At 38.3% G+C, this 17,887-nt stretch overlaps 4 protein-coding genes across 4 annotated transcripts; 1 reads left to right on the top strand and 3 right to left on the bottom strand.

The window, feature by feature from the left end:
• Positions 1,049 to 2,349, top strand: LOC104758605 (2-oxoglutarate-dependent dioxygenase AOP3-like). The gene is made up of 3 exons (XM_010481499.2): positions 1,049 to 1,413; positions 1,510 to 1,834; positions 1,917 to 2,349. Exons 1-3 carry the CDS (start codon positions 1,049 to 1,051, stop codon positions 2,157 to 2,159), a joined length of 933 nt encoding a protein of 310 aa, XP_010479801.1. The 3' UTR covers positions 2,160 to 2,349.
• LOC104758604 lies at positions 2,235 to 5,804 on the bottom strand. Its single transcript, XM_010481497.2, has one exon. The coding sequence runs from the start codon at positions 5,548 to 5,550 to the stop codon at positions 2,347 to 2,349; it is 3,204 nt and encodes a 1,067-aa protein (XP_010479799.1). The 5' UTR covers positions 5,551 to 5,804; the 3' UTR covers positions 2,235 to 2,346.
• Positions 6,798 to 8,691, bottom strand: LOC104758603 (root phototropism protein 3-like). Its single transcript, XM_010481496.2, has 2 exons — positions 7,839 to 8,691; positions 6,798 to 7,636 (listed from the first exon to the last, which is right to left on the bottom strand). The coding sequence occupies exons 1-2, from the start codon at positions 8,589 to 8,591 to the stop codon at positions 7,025 to 7,027; spliced, it is 1,365 nt and encodes a 454-aa protein (XP_010479798.1). The 5' UTR covers positions 8,592 to 8,691; the 3' UTR covers positions 6,798 to 7,024.
• Positions 15,720 to 17,575, bottom strand: LOC104758602 (caffeoylshikimate esterase-like). Its single transcript, XM_010481495.2, has 3 exons — positions 17,147 to 17,575; positions 16,290 to 16,635; positions 15,720 to 16,129 (listed from the first exon to the last, which is right to left on the bottom strand). Exons 1-3 carry the CDS (start codon positions 17,475 to 17,477, stop codon positions 15,817 to 15,819), a joined length of 990 nt encoding a protein of 329 aa, XP_010479797.1. The 5' UTR covers positions 17,478 to 17,575; the 3' UTR covers positions 15,720 to 15,816.

Below are 17,887 nucleotides of genomic sequence, written 5' to 3'. Positions count from 1 at the left end.
GTCGCCAAATACCTCAAGATACATTTTAGCAAATAACCCTCATTAGTTAATACTAATTACATCTATGCTATTATAAATTTTATTCAAAATTCATATAATAAATTAAAACTATTTGTTATTTTCAGAATTTTAACAATGTGCATCTCTTTTTTTAACATGTACTTTTATAAACATTTCAAATTTAGTATTATAAAATCTAATATCTAATTAAATTAGTAAAAATAGTAGTACCATATTTTAACATTTACATACCAAAAATATATTCATTAAATATCAAAAATTGTAGCCATTTAGTTTGAATGTATATTTTTTCTTTAAAAAAACAAATTGATTTTTTTTAATTAATCATTTTCCTGTTATATTAAAAGAAAGTCCATACAAATTTAGATTACGTAATTGTTGATTATTAATAGTAAATACCAACTATGAATTAAATGTTATTAAATACTTATAAATCCCATTTCTGTTTATTCATAATTTATATTGACTTTTTTCTAACACGTAGAATTTTAAATTTAAAAATATTGTTTTTTCCTTACATGTATAAGTACTTAGGAATCCATTGAAACCGCACAAATGATATAAAAATTTGAATTAGATAAATTATAAGTATTAAAACCATCTATGTTGATTACGGATCTTAGATTTCAGATAATAATTTTATCCATATAAATTTTGTTTTAATCGTTTTATTCTGCACATAGCGGTTTATAATGTGGTCCATGGATTGGAAAAACAAATCGCAACTGTAATCCCGACTCGATAACATAGTTTATAATGTGGTCCATGGATTCGGTGACTTGTTATAGCACTACCGGTGAGTAGTAATATTACTAAAGAAACATTTTGTTTTCATTTATAAAACGAATAATTGAAACCTAAGAAGCAAGATTTGTCTTTTAAGGAACACCTAAATCCATTTTCATCTCAGAGAATATTTCCATCCACAATAGTCTTAACATTATATAAACATAAGAAATGATCCACCAAAAAGGCCACCAATATATATATATATATAATTTAACAAACAAATTATTTATAAAAAAAAATGTCTTGTAAAATTCTCACCTTAGATTTCTCAAGAGAAGATTTGAAACCAGGCACGAAATATTGGGAATCAACAAGCAAGAACATTACACAAGCACTTGAAAAATATGGATGTTTCATCATAGATCTTCAAAACAAGACTCCGTTAGATCTTCTTGATCAAGTCTTTGGTTCTTTGGTCGACTTGTTTGATCTTCCGACCCATACCAAAATGAAGAACAAATACGATAAGCCTTTAAGTGGATACGTTGGTCAGATTCCAACTCTTCATCTTCATGAAAGTCTTGGCATTGATAATGCCACTTCGTTAGAAGCAACCAGAAGCTTCACAGGTTTGATGTGGCCGCAAGGAAATGAACATTTTAGGTATGTACTTATTAAAGGATCCGATTCATTTTAGTATCCTCACCTATTGTTTTCTGATATATAAATAAACGTTCAACTTTGCTTGGTTTGTTTTAGTGAATGTTTGCATAAGTATGCGGAGTTTGCAGCCAAGCTTGATCAAATGGTGATTCAGATGGTTTTCGAGAGCTATAACGTCGAGAAGTACTACAATCCATACATGGAATCAACAACTTACCTTCTCCGCATGCTGAAGAATTGTGCACCAAACAATGAAAACCCTACTTTAGGATTTGTTACACACACAGACAAGAGTTTTACAACAATACTTCACCAGGACCAAGTCAATGGGCTTGAAATGGAAACTAGAGAGGGAGAGCGAATCAAAATCAATCTATCATCACCTTCACTCTTCATGGTGTTCGCAGGCGATGCATTTAAGGTAACGTTAGGTTATAAATACAAAATTAAACCGTATACAAAACATAAATTGAACTAATTTAAGTGTATATATATACCTTTAGGCATGGAGCAACGATAGGGTTTGGTCTCCACGACACCAAGTTCTAGTGAGCGGTGAAACAGACAGATACTCTCTTGCGATGTTTGCATTCAACAATGGAACTCTTCAAGTACCAGAAGAGCTAATTGATCATCAACATCCTCTCTTGTATAAGCCATTTGATCATCTCGGTCTTCTTCGATTCTACCGTACCGACACAGGTTTCAAATCAGAGTGTCCTATCAAAGCCTATTGTGGTATTTGAATCGCTTCAGCTATGTATGTATCCACTATCTAAAGTTTCATATTGTGAAAATGTAATAATCTTAAAAAGAAAAAAAAAATAAGTGTAATCTTACTCTGGAAAACATATATACAAACTTGCACGTTAAGTCACAACAAGGACACATCCATTTCTTGGTGTGTAATCATACAACAACTAATACACAAAATCATTCATCATCACTGCGATTTCCATTGACACGGACTCCAGAAACCATTTCGGATTCAGACATTACTCTCTCATACTTAACAGAACGAGAAGGGAGAATCCTAAACCATCCAAAGCTTAAAGCTTGGGAAAGCTTGTCATAGTCCCATCTCTGCTGAACAAACACAATGACAGCAAGTAGTATCGCAGTAACAGGTATCGCGACATCCCCAAACTTAGAGAAGAATTCAAAGTTCGGATTAACAAACTCGTGTTCTTCTCCCATGAAGTAAGGATCAGGAACAGAACCAATGATGTAGTCATAGACGTGAGGGAAAAGCCTGACAAGAGTGATCCCAAAGTAGTATAGCTTCCTTAGTGGCTGCTGTGAATCAATCTGCCACATAACATTAGCAATAACCTGAGGGAGCAAAAAGAAATCTTGAACCAAACCAATATACTCCTCTGTTTCGGTTTGCCACCAATTCGAAACAGCAGGTGCGTAACTTCCAACAACTAATCTATCTGTTCTTGCTGGATGTAGAATCAGAGCAAGTATGTATCCTAGTGCGTGTAAGATCAAGGCAATGAAGAGCACACGGCGATCACTTGGAACTTTATGCGGTTCTTGAGGTGTTCGAGTGAGCAATCTTGCACGAGACCTCCACACTTTCTGACAAAGCCTTAGAGTTAGTAGGAAGCAGACCATCACAAGTAGCTTCACAGTGTAATCAATCACATTGAACCATTGACTTCTCTGTAGCTCAAATGAAGGTGGTTCATACGTTGTTGCTGAAGCTTGTTTTCTTTTAAAGAGAGCCTCAGCTCCAGTGATCAACGGCAAGCTATACCCTAGAGCTTGAACTCCTAGCATTACAAGCGAAACAAAAGGAAGCGAGTCTGTATTGCTACCGACGTAAAAAAGCTGGCTAGTGATGCAACCGATAGAGAATGTAAGAGTGAGAACCCTAAGGATCCCTTCAACGCCTGCACGAGAAAGAATGTCTTCACGTTGCCTTCTGTAAAAGATAGGAGTTGTTTTCAGCTTAACCGGTTTAAAATAGAGAGGATCATCTTCTGGTCTTCTGCTGGATATAGAAACCTTAGCAGTTGGATCAGCCAACCAACGTGATTTGATGGGTGGATAAGAAACCACAACGTCGATCAAACAATCCAGCCCAGCTTCAAGATCAGCACTGTCGAACAAAATTTTCCAAGAAGCTCTCACATCTCTGCATCCAACAAGATACATTCTCCCAACATGCTCATCGTAAAGACCTTCCAAGTAAATAACAGAGAAGTTACCAAAATTTTCCCCTGTAAGTGACATTTGAGCTGATACATTGAGCAGAAGCTGTTTCTCAGTGTACTCAGCTTTTGTGCGGTAAGGAGTAGTCTGTTGTGGAATGGAAACGTTCATCGTACGCCAGAAAAGTCCGAATAAAGGACCGAGCGAGAGAACATCCATGCCGAAGTTAGTCCCTGAGGCCAGCTTGTCAGTAAATGCAGGGGTATGAAAAGTCAAGTCCTCAGCTAAATGAGAAAGACTTGTAAGCAAATCATCAGAATCTTCCAACTTTGGAAACCACATTACAGACTTCTTGATTATGGTTCCGAAAGAGAACTCTTGGTTTCTCTCAAGGATAGCACCAGCTTTGTCTAACTTGGAGTAACTATAAAACGGTTTCGAATCCGAAGACTGGAAGTAGTTCTGCATATCCATAGGCTCCACAAGCTTCTCAAAGGATAAAGGGGAGAAAGAAGGAGTCAAGTTCTTTTCAGTATTTAAGCAAGAGAACGTTCCAACGAGTATACTTCGCTGCCTTATCGAAAAAGTAGTTGGAATATACAAACAAACACGAGCGTTACAGCCATCTACCTGACCACTCCTGCACCCAACCATACATAACTGCCCGCTCGAAGGCTTCCACATCCCTTCAGCTGTAACCGTCATATTGTCTATCCCTGACCTCAACCCTGAAATGTAAAGATTCTCATTCGGATGAACAGCGCGAAAAACCGCTGAGACTTTTGTAACAGCATCTGTTTCAGACCGAGCTGCAGTTTCCTCATAATGTATGTTCTGCATATACAACTTCACATCTTTAAAGCTACCATCAGTTGATTTAATATCTCCATCAGACGCAAACGGACCTAATTTGCTGCAGTACTCATCTGTACCGTTACATTTCCAGTTAGGTACAACGGTGAGTGGCGAACGGTTAGCAACTCTTTGGAGAAGATCACAGAAGCCTTTCCCTTTATAGACATTGATACCACTTCCAGAACTGGTAAAGGTTTCGTTTTTATAAGGATACGGATCACAAGCCTTTGATACCAAATCGTCAGAGACGAAATCGTACCGAACAGATTTCCCAAGCTGAGAAGACAGATGAATCTTGTCGAAAAACTTAAGACTAGGCTTCTGGTTTAGACTTGTAAGCTCTCCTCTGATCACTCTTTTAGTCAGTGTGAATCTTTTCGGATACCGAAGAAGAAGAAGAATCTGATCATCTTGTAATAGCGGAGGTGTGTCATGTTCCTTAACCCATTTCCATGGATCAGTAGAAGAAGACTCAGATTCGTCACGAGAAGGCAACATTGTTTCACCAAGCATACACAAAACTCTCTCATCATCATCACCACCGTTCTCAAAATAAACCCCTTGAAACGAGATCTTAAGCTGAGTGTGACTAGGCCATAACTCAAACTCACGGATCCCATAGTAAGATCTCAAGCTTGGCAACTCGTTGAACATTGTGATCGCGAGTAGCATAACACCATTGACGCCTACGTATCTCTTGGTTCGATGTGGGAGATCTAGATCTGTGACTGAGAAAGAAACAAGATTCATAGGCTTCGTCGACGAGTTCTTAGGTGTGTTCGTCGAATCAAACGGTAGAATCGGAGAATCACCAGAATCTTGATTCCAATCTCCGTATCGAAAGCTGAGTCTTTTTTTGGATTTTCTTGGAGCCATGGAGAGGTCTTCGAGCTTCAATTCAGAAGCTGAAGATAAATAAGATTTGCACTTACGCTTCACTTCATTGATCCGATCGTAACTAATCTTAGGTGCGGATGATGATGATGATGATGATGATTCATCGCCGATTGATTCAAAAACAGGAGCGGACTCTAACTCCGAGAAGGAAGCAATTACAAGAGAAGAGAAGAACCCAAAAAATGTTAGAAAGATCAAAGGAAGGAGCTTTATTACCGTTTTCATAGTGACAAGAACAGTGGAAGCCTTCTTTGGTCTGGAGAAAGAAAAAAAAAAGACAGGAACTTTGCGAGTCGCGACAATTGATTTTTTGTTTTTTTAGGACAAAGATTGAAACTTTGATTGAAAGGGAAGAGGAGTAGTGAAGATTGGTTGATGGGTTTTCTATGGGATTATTCGATTTGGTGAAAGAGTTACATCACTGGTGACGAAGACTGATATAGATCGAAAGAGTGGAGAGAGATGATTACACTCGTAGTTAAAGCATTAAGCAGCAGAACAGTGAACAGAGAAAAGTCTTTGGAATTTTCTTTTAATTTATTTGAACATTTATCTCCCCTTAATTAATTTTTTTGTCAAACAAATAATTATACTACTCCAACATTTTGCAATTTGCATTGAATCTCTAATAATTTAAATAAATTTTAGAAATCCCTCTCCAATCATTTCCTCTAATATTTTTTATAAATAATAAATAAAATTTGATTTTTTTTCTAATCAACCGTCTACCATTTCTTAACACATTTATTTAAGCGTTTCATCAAAAAATATGTTTAAGCGGGCGAAAATCGTCTAGCCAATTGATATATTTTTTAGACGTTTGATTAATCAGCTCATCATTTGATTAATATATTTAAATTTATTTTTAGCAATCAAAAAATGGTAAAATAAATTTTAAAATATTATTTAACATTTTTTCTATTTTTCTGTTATGTAATAGAAAAAATGCGAAAACAATCCCGACTAATTGGTTTAGACACTAAATCTTTTCTGGACGTCTAATTAGGACCTAGAGTTTTTGAATATATAAAATTCTTATCTTAAGTATAAGTGTATAACTGATTTTAATATCACAACGTTGTTAGGAAGAAAAAAAGAAAAAAACTTTTAATTGTGGTTGGTTCAACTTGTTAAGTGAGTGGTTGACTTGACTTAAAGATGGAGGACCAGGAGACGTGTTCGACGGGATATGTATGTTTTAACTTTTAAGTGCGATCCCATTGACCTTGACTTTACTTCTAGTTTTCTTTTCTACTCTTTTATTGTTTCGAACTTTCGAACCATAAGTTACTCCCAATTTCATTCGTACATATAAAAAAAAGTTTATTTCAACGACAAATAAGTTTGAGTGCTGATATTGTCGTTTGGGCCAAAATATTTGGCCCATATAGCCAGTGAGGCAGCATTGGGAAATTGGAGACCGTGAAAGAACCAGAGAAAATGTTCTGAAAACCTCCTCTAGGTTTCGAAGATAAGAAATTAGGTGATTATGATATAACAGAGAAACTACATAGATGTACAAGAATCGAAGAGAGTTTCAGTGAAGATAAAACCATTTAAGAAACTTGACCCACAAGCCATCGATATGACTTTATTATATGACCTTACCAAAAATGTACGAAGAGTTAGGTTTAAGAAACAAGGACTAAAACAACAACAATAGAAATAACTACAGACGATAAAGACTGTTTAATTTTCATCAAGACATAGAATTTCTCCACCTAGAAGGTGTTCTTCCTTTAACAAGCTTCGTCTTCATATTACCAGGAGTCTGAGTCACATACTCAAACTCATCATCTTCTCCATTACCACCAAACTCTTGATCACCATTTGTATTTTCCACAACGCTTACACTTAAACCGCTCCTAAATCCCAACTTCGTCCACCTAAAAAACCCTTTCTTACCACTAGTACACGTACCTTTCTTCTCAATAAGCTTATGTAACTGCGTTTGCATCGCTTCACACTGGCTTTTCAGGTTTGCCATATCCTCTCTCAACCTTCTTATCTCTGCGTGCTGAACATTTATCTCACGTTTGGACATGCACCGCGCAGGACCAGACTCTGAGTAGTGTGAACCAGAAGGGTTAGGGCTGCTCCTAACGCCACTGAACGATGAGCCACTCCAGTCAATGTTGTTGTTGCTGCGATGACTCAGCTTTGTCTGCTCAGAGAACAGAACTTGTAGAATAGTTCTAACCGGTAAACGATCGTTCTGTGCAGCGTGAAGAGATGCCTCCATTGATAGCTTCTTGCTGTCTATTAGTCCACAAAGTCTCTTCCTTTCTTGCTTTGTCACTTTAGGATGTGCCTAAACAATAAAACCCAAAAAATAATATGAATCAAAGCCACCAAAAATTAGGCTTCAAGATTTCAAACTCTCTAATATAAGGACTCTCACATCCCAAGTAGGAGAGGATAAAAAATAATATAAATGTGGTATTGGACCAGTCTACTCATTGTCAATTCGTTTTGAGTAGGACTGTAGGAGTCCCATTTAACTTAATATTTACCTTGAGATAAGTGTCAATTGCTCGGTATAACCCATCTTCATTTGCACGAGCATGGTAAGGGAGAGCTTCGGCGAGAGACATAAACTCCGGGAGGCTTAAATCACCATCTAAAGCGGCTTCGGCTAAGTAAGAGTCCACGAGCTTCGCTACTTTAACAAGGGAAGCACCAGATTTGACTCCTTCGTAGTCTAGTCCCGTAAATTTCTTAACCAACCGAGTCACGAGCTCAACGTCAAGCAATGTCCCGCATGTGTGACTAAACGAAGGTATCATTAGCTCCTTGAGGGAAGCTTGGTCAAGCTGCCATGAAATCTTAGCCTCGAGCTCGGTCTTGTAATTTGAATCTGCTCCGACCATGTTGGCAGTTCTGAGAAGACGAAGGAGGAAGTTACAAGGAACGGAATCTTTCTCCGGTGGGATGATTCCGATTAGTGTTTCGACTAAGAAACGTTTCTTCATGACGAAGGCAGTAACAGAGAAGCTCTCTGATTGCTGTTGCGGTTGCGGATCATCAGGGTTTTGGACTACGTCTGAGAGGTCAGGAAGCCACGTGGAAGCGTAATGAACGATGATGGAGCCGATGAGATCAGGACGAACACCTTTGGATTTGATTCCGGCGATGGTGTTAACGAAATAATCAATGTCAAGAATGCAACCATCGTCGAACAAAGAACACTCTATTTTTCCGGTGGAGTTTGACGGAGATTTGGTGGAGATGGTGGCAGACTCCGGCGAAGATGTTTTGTCCACCATGTCTTTGGTCTTATCACGGTGGAAGTTGTGTAGTGTATGTGTGTGTAAAAGTGGGGTTACTTTGTACTTAGTTTTATGGAGTGTGTAAGCAATTTAGTTTACGTTTGCTCTGTTTCTTGAAAAGTCTTACATTGAAACGTCATCGTCTCATCATGACTCCAATGTAAAATTCCAAAGGAAAGAACAAATTCTTGCCATTTCCTATAAAAACAATCAACTTAGATTGCAGAAATCCAAATGAAATTTATTGAGATTTTCATTTTTTTGGAATTTTTCATTATGCATGAAAGGCACAAACTTTATATGAATTTTGAGTTTTGGGAATTATGTTAACCTTAAATTCAATGTCTCGCTCAACCAACTTAAAACAAACTAGTATAATTGTTTCTGAAATTTTCGTGGTATATGTCACATGAACAGCGATATGGTTGTGGTAACATTTTTGAGATGAACAAATTATACTAAAACAATTACAAGATGTTTTTTCGATATGATTTAACTAGGGTTAATGCAATATTTAAACGACACGGAACATTGATATGAGGTGATCAGATGGGCCATATAGCTGTTTGAAGGATATAATCCTACCGTTGGACATCATGAATGAGAGGCTGAGAGGCTGAAAAGAAGATAGTGATGAAGAGGAAGACAAAATCTTCTGTACTAAATGGAAAGAGAATGCATATTTAGAAAAGATACATAAATTTAGAGAAGGAAAACGTAGAAACGACAAACGTGGGAACATGGATGGACGTGTTCCAAATAGTTTCTAGGACAAAAATATAGTCGGAAATCAGAGAAAAGACATAATATTAAATTAAACATCTTCGATTCTTCAATTTTGATGATAAGGACCACATTAACATTGTATTCTATATTTGTATGGTTCTATTGCAACTATTACACGATGACCTTGTCGCGTGTGTTACTGTTATCACACATCGCAAGAGCCAAAAATTAACAAAAAGATTGTACCTTTTCAATTTTGTTTCCATGCTCGTTGTCTCATCCTATAGATGACAAAATGGGATTTTCGTAAGCTCTTGTATATAGGTTATTACATCAGAAAACAAAACAAAGTCATGGATTATAATATCAATATACATTTATATTCATATTCTTGTAACACAAATGTAGGTTTGAAGCGGTTTTAGTTGGATCTATACTTCTTAACCCTTTCATCCATCCAGTCTCTTATTGAGTTATTTCCCTCATCATCGTTCTCGTCTAGCTCTCTTGAAATCAATGAATGCTACATTCTTCATGTGTTATGTCAGTCAGCGCTAGGTGGCTTTTCATGTAATAACTTCAACAATGTAGGTGGTTAAAGCCATCATATAAAACTCAAGTCTCCCTCTACCAAATTTATACAAAACTAGTAGACTAAGTTGATTTGTCCCTAAAACATTTGGTGGTGACACATATATCAGTTTTGAATAGCAAAAATACAATAGCAGAAACATATGAATAAGTTGTACTTGCAAAATGTCTTTACAAAGTAGTTTTCATAGATTAACGACTTCATACATTGGATTGGAATCACTTTATGAAAACGTAAAATCTTTTAATGGAAAAAAATAACGAAATCAAGAATTTAAAACGTAAATAAGTGGTATACTAAAAATGATGTATGAAAGCCACAAACTTAAATATGATTCAAGTTGAAGGGATGAAGAACGTAACGTGGAAGTCTTACCAGGTAACTACACGTTTACATGACTAAAAAAGATATGAGATGGGCCAAACGACTGGTTGGTGACAGAATCCTACCGTTGGACAGGATTGAGAGGCTGAGGAGAAGATAGAGATAAAGAGAAAGACAAAATCTTGCCCTCCTTATAATGCCAAAAATGATAACATCAATAGGTACAAAGATGGGAACGTGGACGTGTCTTATATATTCCCTAGGACAATAATGTACGTATAGATAAAAACAGAGTAAAAAAAAAATAGACAAAAGAAACTTAAACATCTTCTCTTTTGAAGATGAAGCCTACATAATATTCAATACTGTATGGTCCCGTTTTGATTATAATTTTTTTTTTTTGTGTCCCCCTTGTGTTGTTTATAATAATTCGCAATCACAAGATTCACAACCATAACCACAAGCAAAAAAAAAACCACAAAAAAAATTATACGTTTATGTTGATTCCATGATCATTATGTCAAATCTTGTATAGGTTAATCCAAAATTTAGAGATGATAGTATAATGTCTGTAAACTGTAATGCATGATATATATAGGTTACTACATCACAAGAGTCCTGGTCTTGCATTACAACAGACAAGAAAACAAATCAAATCAACGATATTATTGGAGTTAAGTGTAGATTCTGGTTGGTAAAGTATATTCGTATCTTATTCGTATCTTCCTTATACGTATCTTTGTTGTTATACTAGATAGATTTTCCTAGATTTCAGAGTTCAGTTTGGCTCTCTCGCTATATATATGTACTTGCTCATTTGTTGGATCAATAGACGAATTTCTTGGCTTCTGTATCTTCTTTATGGTATCAGAGCCTGACACTAAATTTTTTTGAATTTCGTTCTTGAATTGATATTATGGCGACGAATCCAACAACTGCTGCGAATCCGATGCCAACTGGGACTGCTACGGCAACTGTGGAGGTGAGAAGAACCATCTCACCTTATGACCTGACCTCGGCTGACAATCCAGGAGCGGTGATCTCTCATCCTCTTCTGAAGGGAACTAATTATGATGAATGGGCTTGCGGCATGAAGACGGCGTTGACGTCTCGCAAGAAATTTGGTTTCTTGGATGGATCCATTGCTCGACCTGCAGAAGGATCCACTGACTTGGAGGATTGGTGGACAATCCAAGCTTTGATCGTGTCTTGGATCAAAATGAGTATTGATCCAATGTTGCGATCAACTATATCCCACAGAGATGTTGCCAAAGATCTCTGGGATTATTTGAAGAAACGGTTTGCTGTGATGAATGGATCGAGAATTCAGCAAATCAAATCTGAGTTAGCTTGTTGCAAACAGAGAGGACTTGCAATCGAGGCTTACTATGGGAAACTGACTCGCATATGGGACAGTCTTGCTGCTTACCGGCCTATACGTGTTTGCAAATGTGGGCAGTGTACGTGTGATCTTGGTACGGCACAGGAAGCTGATCGGGAGGAAGACAAGGTGCATCAGTTTCTGTGTGGTCTTGATGATCACTTTCGGGCGGTTCGTTCAAGCCTTGTAGCACGTGTTCCTGTCCAACCTCTAGAAGAGGTCTACAACATTGTTAGACAGGAGGAGGATCTGCGGCTGAGTGGTGAAGAAAAACCGGAGGTGGTGTCATTTGCGGTTCACACAAAGCCAAAGTTCAGAATTGATGAGAAGGAAAAAGCTGGAACTTGTAAGCTGTGTAATCGGTTTGGTCATACTGCGGAGAACTGTTACGCTGTGATTGGCTATCCTGAATGGTGGGGTGACAGGCCTAAGGGTCGCACATTGCAAGGAAGGGGTCGTGGTGGAGGAACCTCTGGTGGAGGCAGAGGTAGAGGCCAAGTTTATGCCAACAGAGTGAGTGTTCCAAATGTGGAACAACCGGGTCGTGAGCATGTGAATCATGTAATCACGGACAAGGATCGGGATGGAGTCACGGGATTAACCGATCAACAATGGAGCTCTCTTAAGACCATTCTCAACGCCGTGAACACAAACAAGGACACTCCAGTGGAAAAAGCTTCGGGTAAGTCTTCTTTTCCTACTTGGATAATGGACACAGGTGCTTCTCACCATTTAACCGGCCGATTTGATAGCTTAGTTGATGTAAAAGATATGTCACCTGTTTTGATAATCTTGGCTGATGGGAGAGAAAAAGTTTCACGTAAGGAAGGGTCTATTCGTATTGGTTCTAATCTGATGCTTCAGTCAGTCTACTTTGTAGAAGGGTTTCAGTCGGATTTGATTTCTTTGGGACAGTTGATGGATGAAAACAAGTGTGTCATTCAGATGGCTGACAATTTTCTGGTTGTTCAGGACCGACCTACGAGGATGGTGATTGGAGCTGGTAAACGATTTGGAAGGACATTTCTCTTGTGTGGTACGGAGGTCGTTGCTGCTGTCACAACAAGAGAGGAAAACACATTAGAGATGTGGCATAACAGGATGGGACATCCGTCTGCACAAGTTGTGGGAATGCTTCCTTTTGTTAATCATTCTGTTTCAGTAGCTAGTTTGAATAAAACATGTGATGTTTGTCTTAGAGCAAAACAGACCCGAGATTGCTTTCCAATAAGTTTGAATAAAACATCCAAGATTTTTGAGTTAATTCATGTTGACATTTGGGGTCCATATCGAGTACCTTCTCATTCTGGAGCAAGATATTTCTTGACAATAGTTGATGACTACTCAAGAGGGGTTTGGCTTTATTTGCTAAATCACAAAGGAGAAGCCTCTGTTCGATTGAAGAATTTCTTTGCTCTTACCAAACGCCAATTTAACTCTGATGTCAAAAGTATCAGAAGTGATAATGGTTCAGAATTTGTTTCACTAACTGATTTCTTGGGAGTAATGGCGTAATACATGAGACTTCGTGTGTATCTACTCCACAACAGAATGGCAGGGTGGAGAGAAAACACAGACATATCCTAAACGTTGCAAGAGCTCTGCGGTTTCAGGCAAATCTCCCAATTGAATTCTGGGGAGAGTGTGTTTTAACTGCTGGTTATCTGATTAATAGAACTCCAAGTTCTGTTCTCGGCAATATAACGCCTTTTGAACGCATCTTCAACAAACCACCGTCGTATGATCATCTCAGGGTCTTCGGTAGTCTCTGCTATGCTCATAATATTGGTCATGGAGGTGATAAGTTTGAATCAAGAAGTCGTAGATGTGCTTTCATGGGATACCCACATGGAAAAAAGGGTTGGCGATTGTATGATCTTGAGAAGATGGAATTCTTTGTATCTCGTGATGTTGTGTTTTCAGAGTCAAAGTTTCCATTCTCACCAGAAACAACCTTGCCTCTCGTCGACGAAGAAGAAGATGGTCAGGTTTTATGGGCACCGATATCTGAAGGTATTGTTTTGGAAGAAGATTTGGGTCCAAGGCTTACCCCTTTAATCAATCCTGCACCGAGTCCACTAAGAGAAACAATCACACCAATTGGGCCTTTACCTGCGGCCCAAAATGAAAACTTGATTAATGAGCCCAGTTTGAACACTTCATCTTCTTCGTCATGTTTACCAGATACGGAGCCTCCAATTCAATCCCAGCTAGGCAAAGGTCAACGTAAAAAGACTCAATCAGTTAAGTTGAAGGACTATGTTGTGCAAAAATCAGTGAAGCAACCAACGGAGGAAGTGAATTGTACGGTTGCATACCCGATTGCAAATCACGATGATGTACATCGTTTTTCTGAATCACATATCGCTTATATAGCGGCTGTTATCTCTGAGGTCGAGCCCAAATCCTTTAAGGAAGCAATGACAGATGACCGCTGGCGCAAAGCGGTTGGTTCAGAGTATGGTGCATTGGAGGAGAATAACACGTTTACGGTTGAAGATTTACCTCCGGGCAAGAAAACAATTGGTAGTCATTGGGTTTTCAAAGTCAAATTTAAATCAGATGGAACGGTGGAGAGATATAAGGCAAGGTTAGTAGCAATGGGGAACATGCAAAAGGAAGGAGTTGATTACGGTGAGACCTTCGCTCCTGTGGCTAAAATGGGAACAGTTCGCTTATTTTTGGATATTGCGGCAAAGCATGGTTGGCATGTACATCAGATGGATGTACACAATGCTTTCCTTCATGGGGACCTGGAAGAAGAAGTTTATATGAGATTGCCTCCTGGTTATCAGACTGAAGATAAAAATAAGGTATGCAGACTTCGAAAATCCTTGTATGGCCTTAAACAAGCACCTAGATGTTGGTTTGCCAAATTATCAACAGCTTTGCTAGCATATGGTTTTACACAAGCACTAGGAGATTATTCGTTGTTTACATATGCGAAAGGCTCTACACGTTTGCATATCCTTGTCTATGTGGATGATTTGATCATCACAGGGAGCTGCGAGAAAGCTACGAATCAGTTCAAAGAGTACTTATCTGCAAAGTTTCATATGAAGGATTTGGGGTTTTTGAAATATTTTTTAGGTATCGAAGTTGCACGGAATGAATCTGGTTTTTATCTTTGCCAACGAAAGTATGCTTTGGACATTATCTTGGAAACAGGCTATCTAGGAGCTCAGCCTATAGCTTTTCCTTTGGAGGAAAATCATGGTTTGGCATTTAACTCATCGCCTTTGCTTGAGGATCCAAAGCCATATAGGCGTTTGTTAGGCAGGCTTATCTACCTAGGAGTCACACGACCTGATTTAGCTTTTTCAGTTCACATTTTGGCGCAGTTTATGCAAGAACCCAGGGAAGATCACTGGCAAGCGGCTTTACCAGTTGTCAAGTATTTAAAGTCTGATCCAGGTCAGGGTATCTTGCTAAGGGCTAATACAGACTTCCAAATCACGGGATGGTGTGATGCAGACTGGTCCCGATGTCCTTATTCTCGTCGCTCGGTCACAGGTTATTTTGTTCAGTTTGGTGAGTCACCGGTCTCGTGGAAGACAAGAAAGCAGAAAACGGTGAGTAGATCTTCTGCTGAATCCGAATATCGAGCGATGGCTGATCTGGTTCAAGAGTTAAAATGGTTAAAGCGCATGCTATACACGCTTGGAGTACGCCATACACAGCCTATGATTGTTCGATGTGATAGTAAATCTGCAATTCACATTGCGACAAATCCGGTGTTTCATGAGCGGACGAAGCACATAGAGAATGATTGTCATTTTGTACGTGATGAGGTGGTCACAAGGAATATTGTGTTACAACATGTTCAAACGACTTATCAATTGGCTGACATTTTTACAAAACCAATCGGTCGTGAGGGTTTTTGGCGGTTTCGTCACAAGCTAGGCATCCATAACTTGTATGCTCCAGCTTGAGGGGGGGTATTGGAGTTAAGTGTAGATTCTGGTTGGTAAAGTATATTCGTATCTTATTCGTATCTTCCTTATACGTATCTTTGTTGTTATACTAGATAGATTTTCCTAGATTTCAGAGTTCAGTTTGGCTCTCTCGCTATATATATGTACTTGCTCATTTGTTGGATCAATAGACGAATTTCTTGGCTTCTGTATCTTCTTTAGATATGGATCATAACATCAATATACACTTCTCTTCATGTTCTTGTACACACAAATGTACCTTTTTCAAGCGGTTTTAGATCCATACCTCTTGACCCTTTCGTCGATCCACTCTCTCATATCCTTCAACACAATCTCAACGTTCTCGTCAGGCTCTCCTTGAATCAGCGAATGGTACATCCCTTCATAGATCTTCAACGTTTTATCAGTGCTCGATGCCCTCTCATATAGTAGCTTCGACGATGTAGGACATGATACTCCATCCGCTGTCCCGTGCGCCGTAAATACCGGAATAGTAACTCGCCCGAAGTTCTCCTGAACGTACTCGGTCTTCCTCAGCAACTCTCTCATTGTTCCCACTCTAGGCTTCCCTGTGTATCTGCAAAGCAAAATCCATACTTTTCAAACTTCTTATTGATCAAAACTTTGTCAAAACATTGATAAAATGTAAAAGTCTCAAAGTTTTGAGTACTTGATGACACCTTGATTATATCACAAAACTACTAATAAAGTCACTGCTTGCTACCAAGAAACAGTACCTTTGCGGGTTAGATGCGATGATCTTAAGCTTTACCGGATCCTTAATAGCCTTCCCCACAATCTTATTATCCGGCATTGCCGCCCACGTATCAGCCAAACCAAAGAGAAGACCGTAAGCAAAAAGGTGAGGCTTGCTTGGTTTCATATCCTCAGGGATAACAAAGAGAGGAGCCGTAAAGATCAATCCAGTCCAAGTATCAGGTTCGGATTGAAAATACATTAGAAGCGTCACAAGACCTCCCATAGACTCACCAAAGAGAAAAGCAGGAAGATTCTTATACGGATCACTAAAACGCACATGCTTGAAGAAAGCTAATGATGTTGCTGCAACTTTCTCCATATCACCTAAAGAACCACAAACCCAAAACCAAAAAAAAAAAAATCCAATCTTTAATCACCAAGATTCATAAAAATGTCTTGAGTAACCCTAAAGATAGTAAATTTAACTTATCAATTACAAAAAAAAAAACCCTAATTTTTCTTCAAAATTTCAAGTAATCTCTCTGTTTTTGCCTAAACATTAACACATTCAACTCTTCTTCCTAATTCTCTAACTTTTACATGCAATCTCAATTTCAGATTTCAAGTAACACATCAGTGCTTCCTCCTTAAGTCTCTAACTTGTCTATTGCACTTTGAGTTCCCAAAGAAATAAGAAAAAAAGATTTCAAAACAGAGTAGATGCAAATCCCTAACTCTCTGTTTTTGCCTAAACGTTAACAAATTCAAGTCTTGCTCCTAAATCCCAACTTCTACATGCAATTTCATCAATGCTTCCTCCTAAAGTCTCTAACTTGTATATCACAATTTGAGTTCCCAAAGATTCCAAAACAGAGTAAATATATAGAGAGCGAACCCATGTAGCAGCGGATCCCATCGGAACGGCCGTGACCAAGAAGATCGGCGGCGAAAACAGCGTAACCCCAAGTAGAGAAACTGATACAGATCTTCTGAAACATCCAGCTAGAATCAGATCCGTAGCCGTGAGACATGTACACAGTCCCTTTGATCTCACCGTCTAACGGTAAAAAGCTCTGAGTGAAGAGCTTGCCGTTGGGCGTTTCGAAGTATGATTTGGTGTTACGCAATCCTTGTGAAGTGTAGTATTCTTCCTCCGGCATGTCTCCCCAAAAGTTCGGTGGTGGTGGCGGAGGAGACGCCGGAGCTGAAGTCGCTTCTGACGGCATTGTTTTGACTGAAGACAGCTACTGCAAATAATACAATTTTCCAGTCCCTTCTTGGACACTCAATAAAAAAATACAATTTACTTGAAACAAATATGGCAAGCTCCCTGCTTCAGATGACATCGTTTTGATTTATTTTGAATTTAACATTTATTAATTACTAGGAATCCTTGGGAAATTTTTGGTATTTTAATCAACCCAATCAGAATCAGTAATGGTGGCTGTAAATTGATTTTTAATAAAACATATTTACAAATATATAGATGGAGTTATTGTCTTGGATCACAATCTATAATTATATTGCGGTAAAGTGTTTATGAGTGTTGGAAAGTATAGTTCGTGGTGTATGTATTGAGAAAATCAAGTAAAAAAACGAACTCAAGTTAAGAATCTCAAAAAAAAAAAAAAAAAAA

The sequence above is a fragment of the Camelina sativa genome, chromosome 17, assembly GCF_000633955.1.
Source record: "Camelina sativa cultivar DH55 chromosome 17, Cs, whole genome shotgun sequence".
Taxonomy (NCBI): Eukaryota; Viridiplantae; Streptophyta; class Magnoliopsida; order Brassicales; family Brassicaceae; genus Camelina; species Camelina sativa.
Note: the sequence above shows the minus strand (reverse complement) of the source record. Positions and strands in the feature narration are given on the sequence as shown.

Coding starts and splice junctions, on each gene's coding strand:
- LOC104758605 (XM_010481499.2), top strand. CDS start 1,049: ATGTCTTGTAAAATTCTCACCTTAGATTTCTCAAGAGAAGATTTGAAA. Junction 1,414..1,509: donor CAAGGAAATGAACATTTTAG/GTATGTACTTAT, acceptor GGTTTGTTTTAG/TGAATGTTTGCATAAGTATG. Junction 1,835..1,916: donor TCGCAGGCGATGCATTTAAG/GTAACGTTAGGT, acceptor ATATACCTTTAG/GCATGGAGCAACGATAGGGT.
- LOC104758603 (XM_010481496.2), bottom strand. CDS start 8,591: ATGGTGGACAAAACATCTTCGCCGGAGTCTGCCACCATCTCCACCAAA. Junction 7,637..7,838: donor CAATTGACACTTATCTCAAG/GTAAATATTAAG, acceptor TTTATTGTTTAG/GCACATCCTAAAGTGACAAA.
- LOC104758604 (XM_010481497.2), bottom strand. CDS start 5,550: ATGAAAACGGTAATAAAGCTCCTTCCTTTGATCTTTCTAACATTTTTT.
- LOC104758602 (XM_010481495.2), bottom strand. CDS start 17,477: ATGCCGTCAGAAGCGACTTCAGCTCCGGCGTCTCCTCCGCCACCACCA. Junction 16,636..17,146: donor TGGGATCCGCTGCTACATGG/GTTCGCTCTCTA, acceptor GTGGTTCTTTAG/GTGATATGGAGAAAGTTGCA. Junction 16,130..16,289: donor ATCGCATCTAACCCGCAAAG/GTACTGTTTCTT, acceptor TTTGCTTTGCAG/ATACACAGGGAAGCCTAGAG.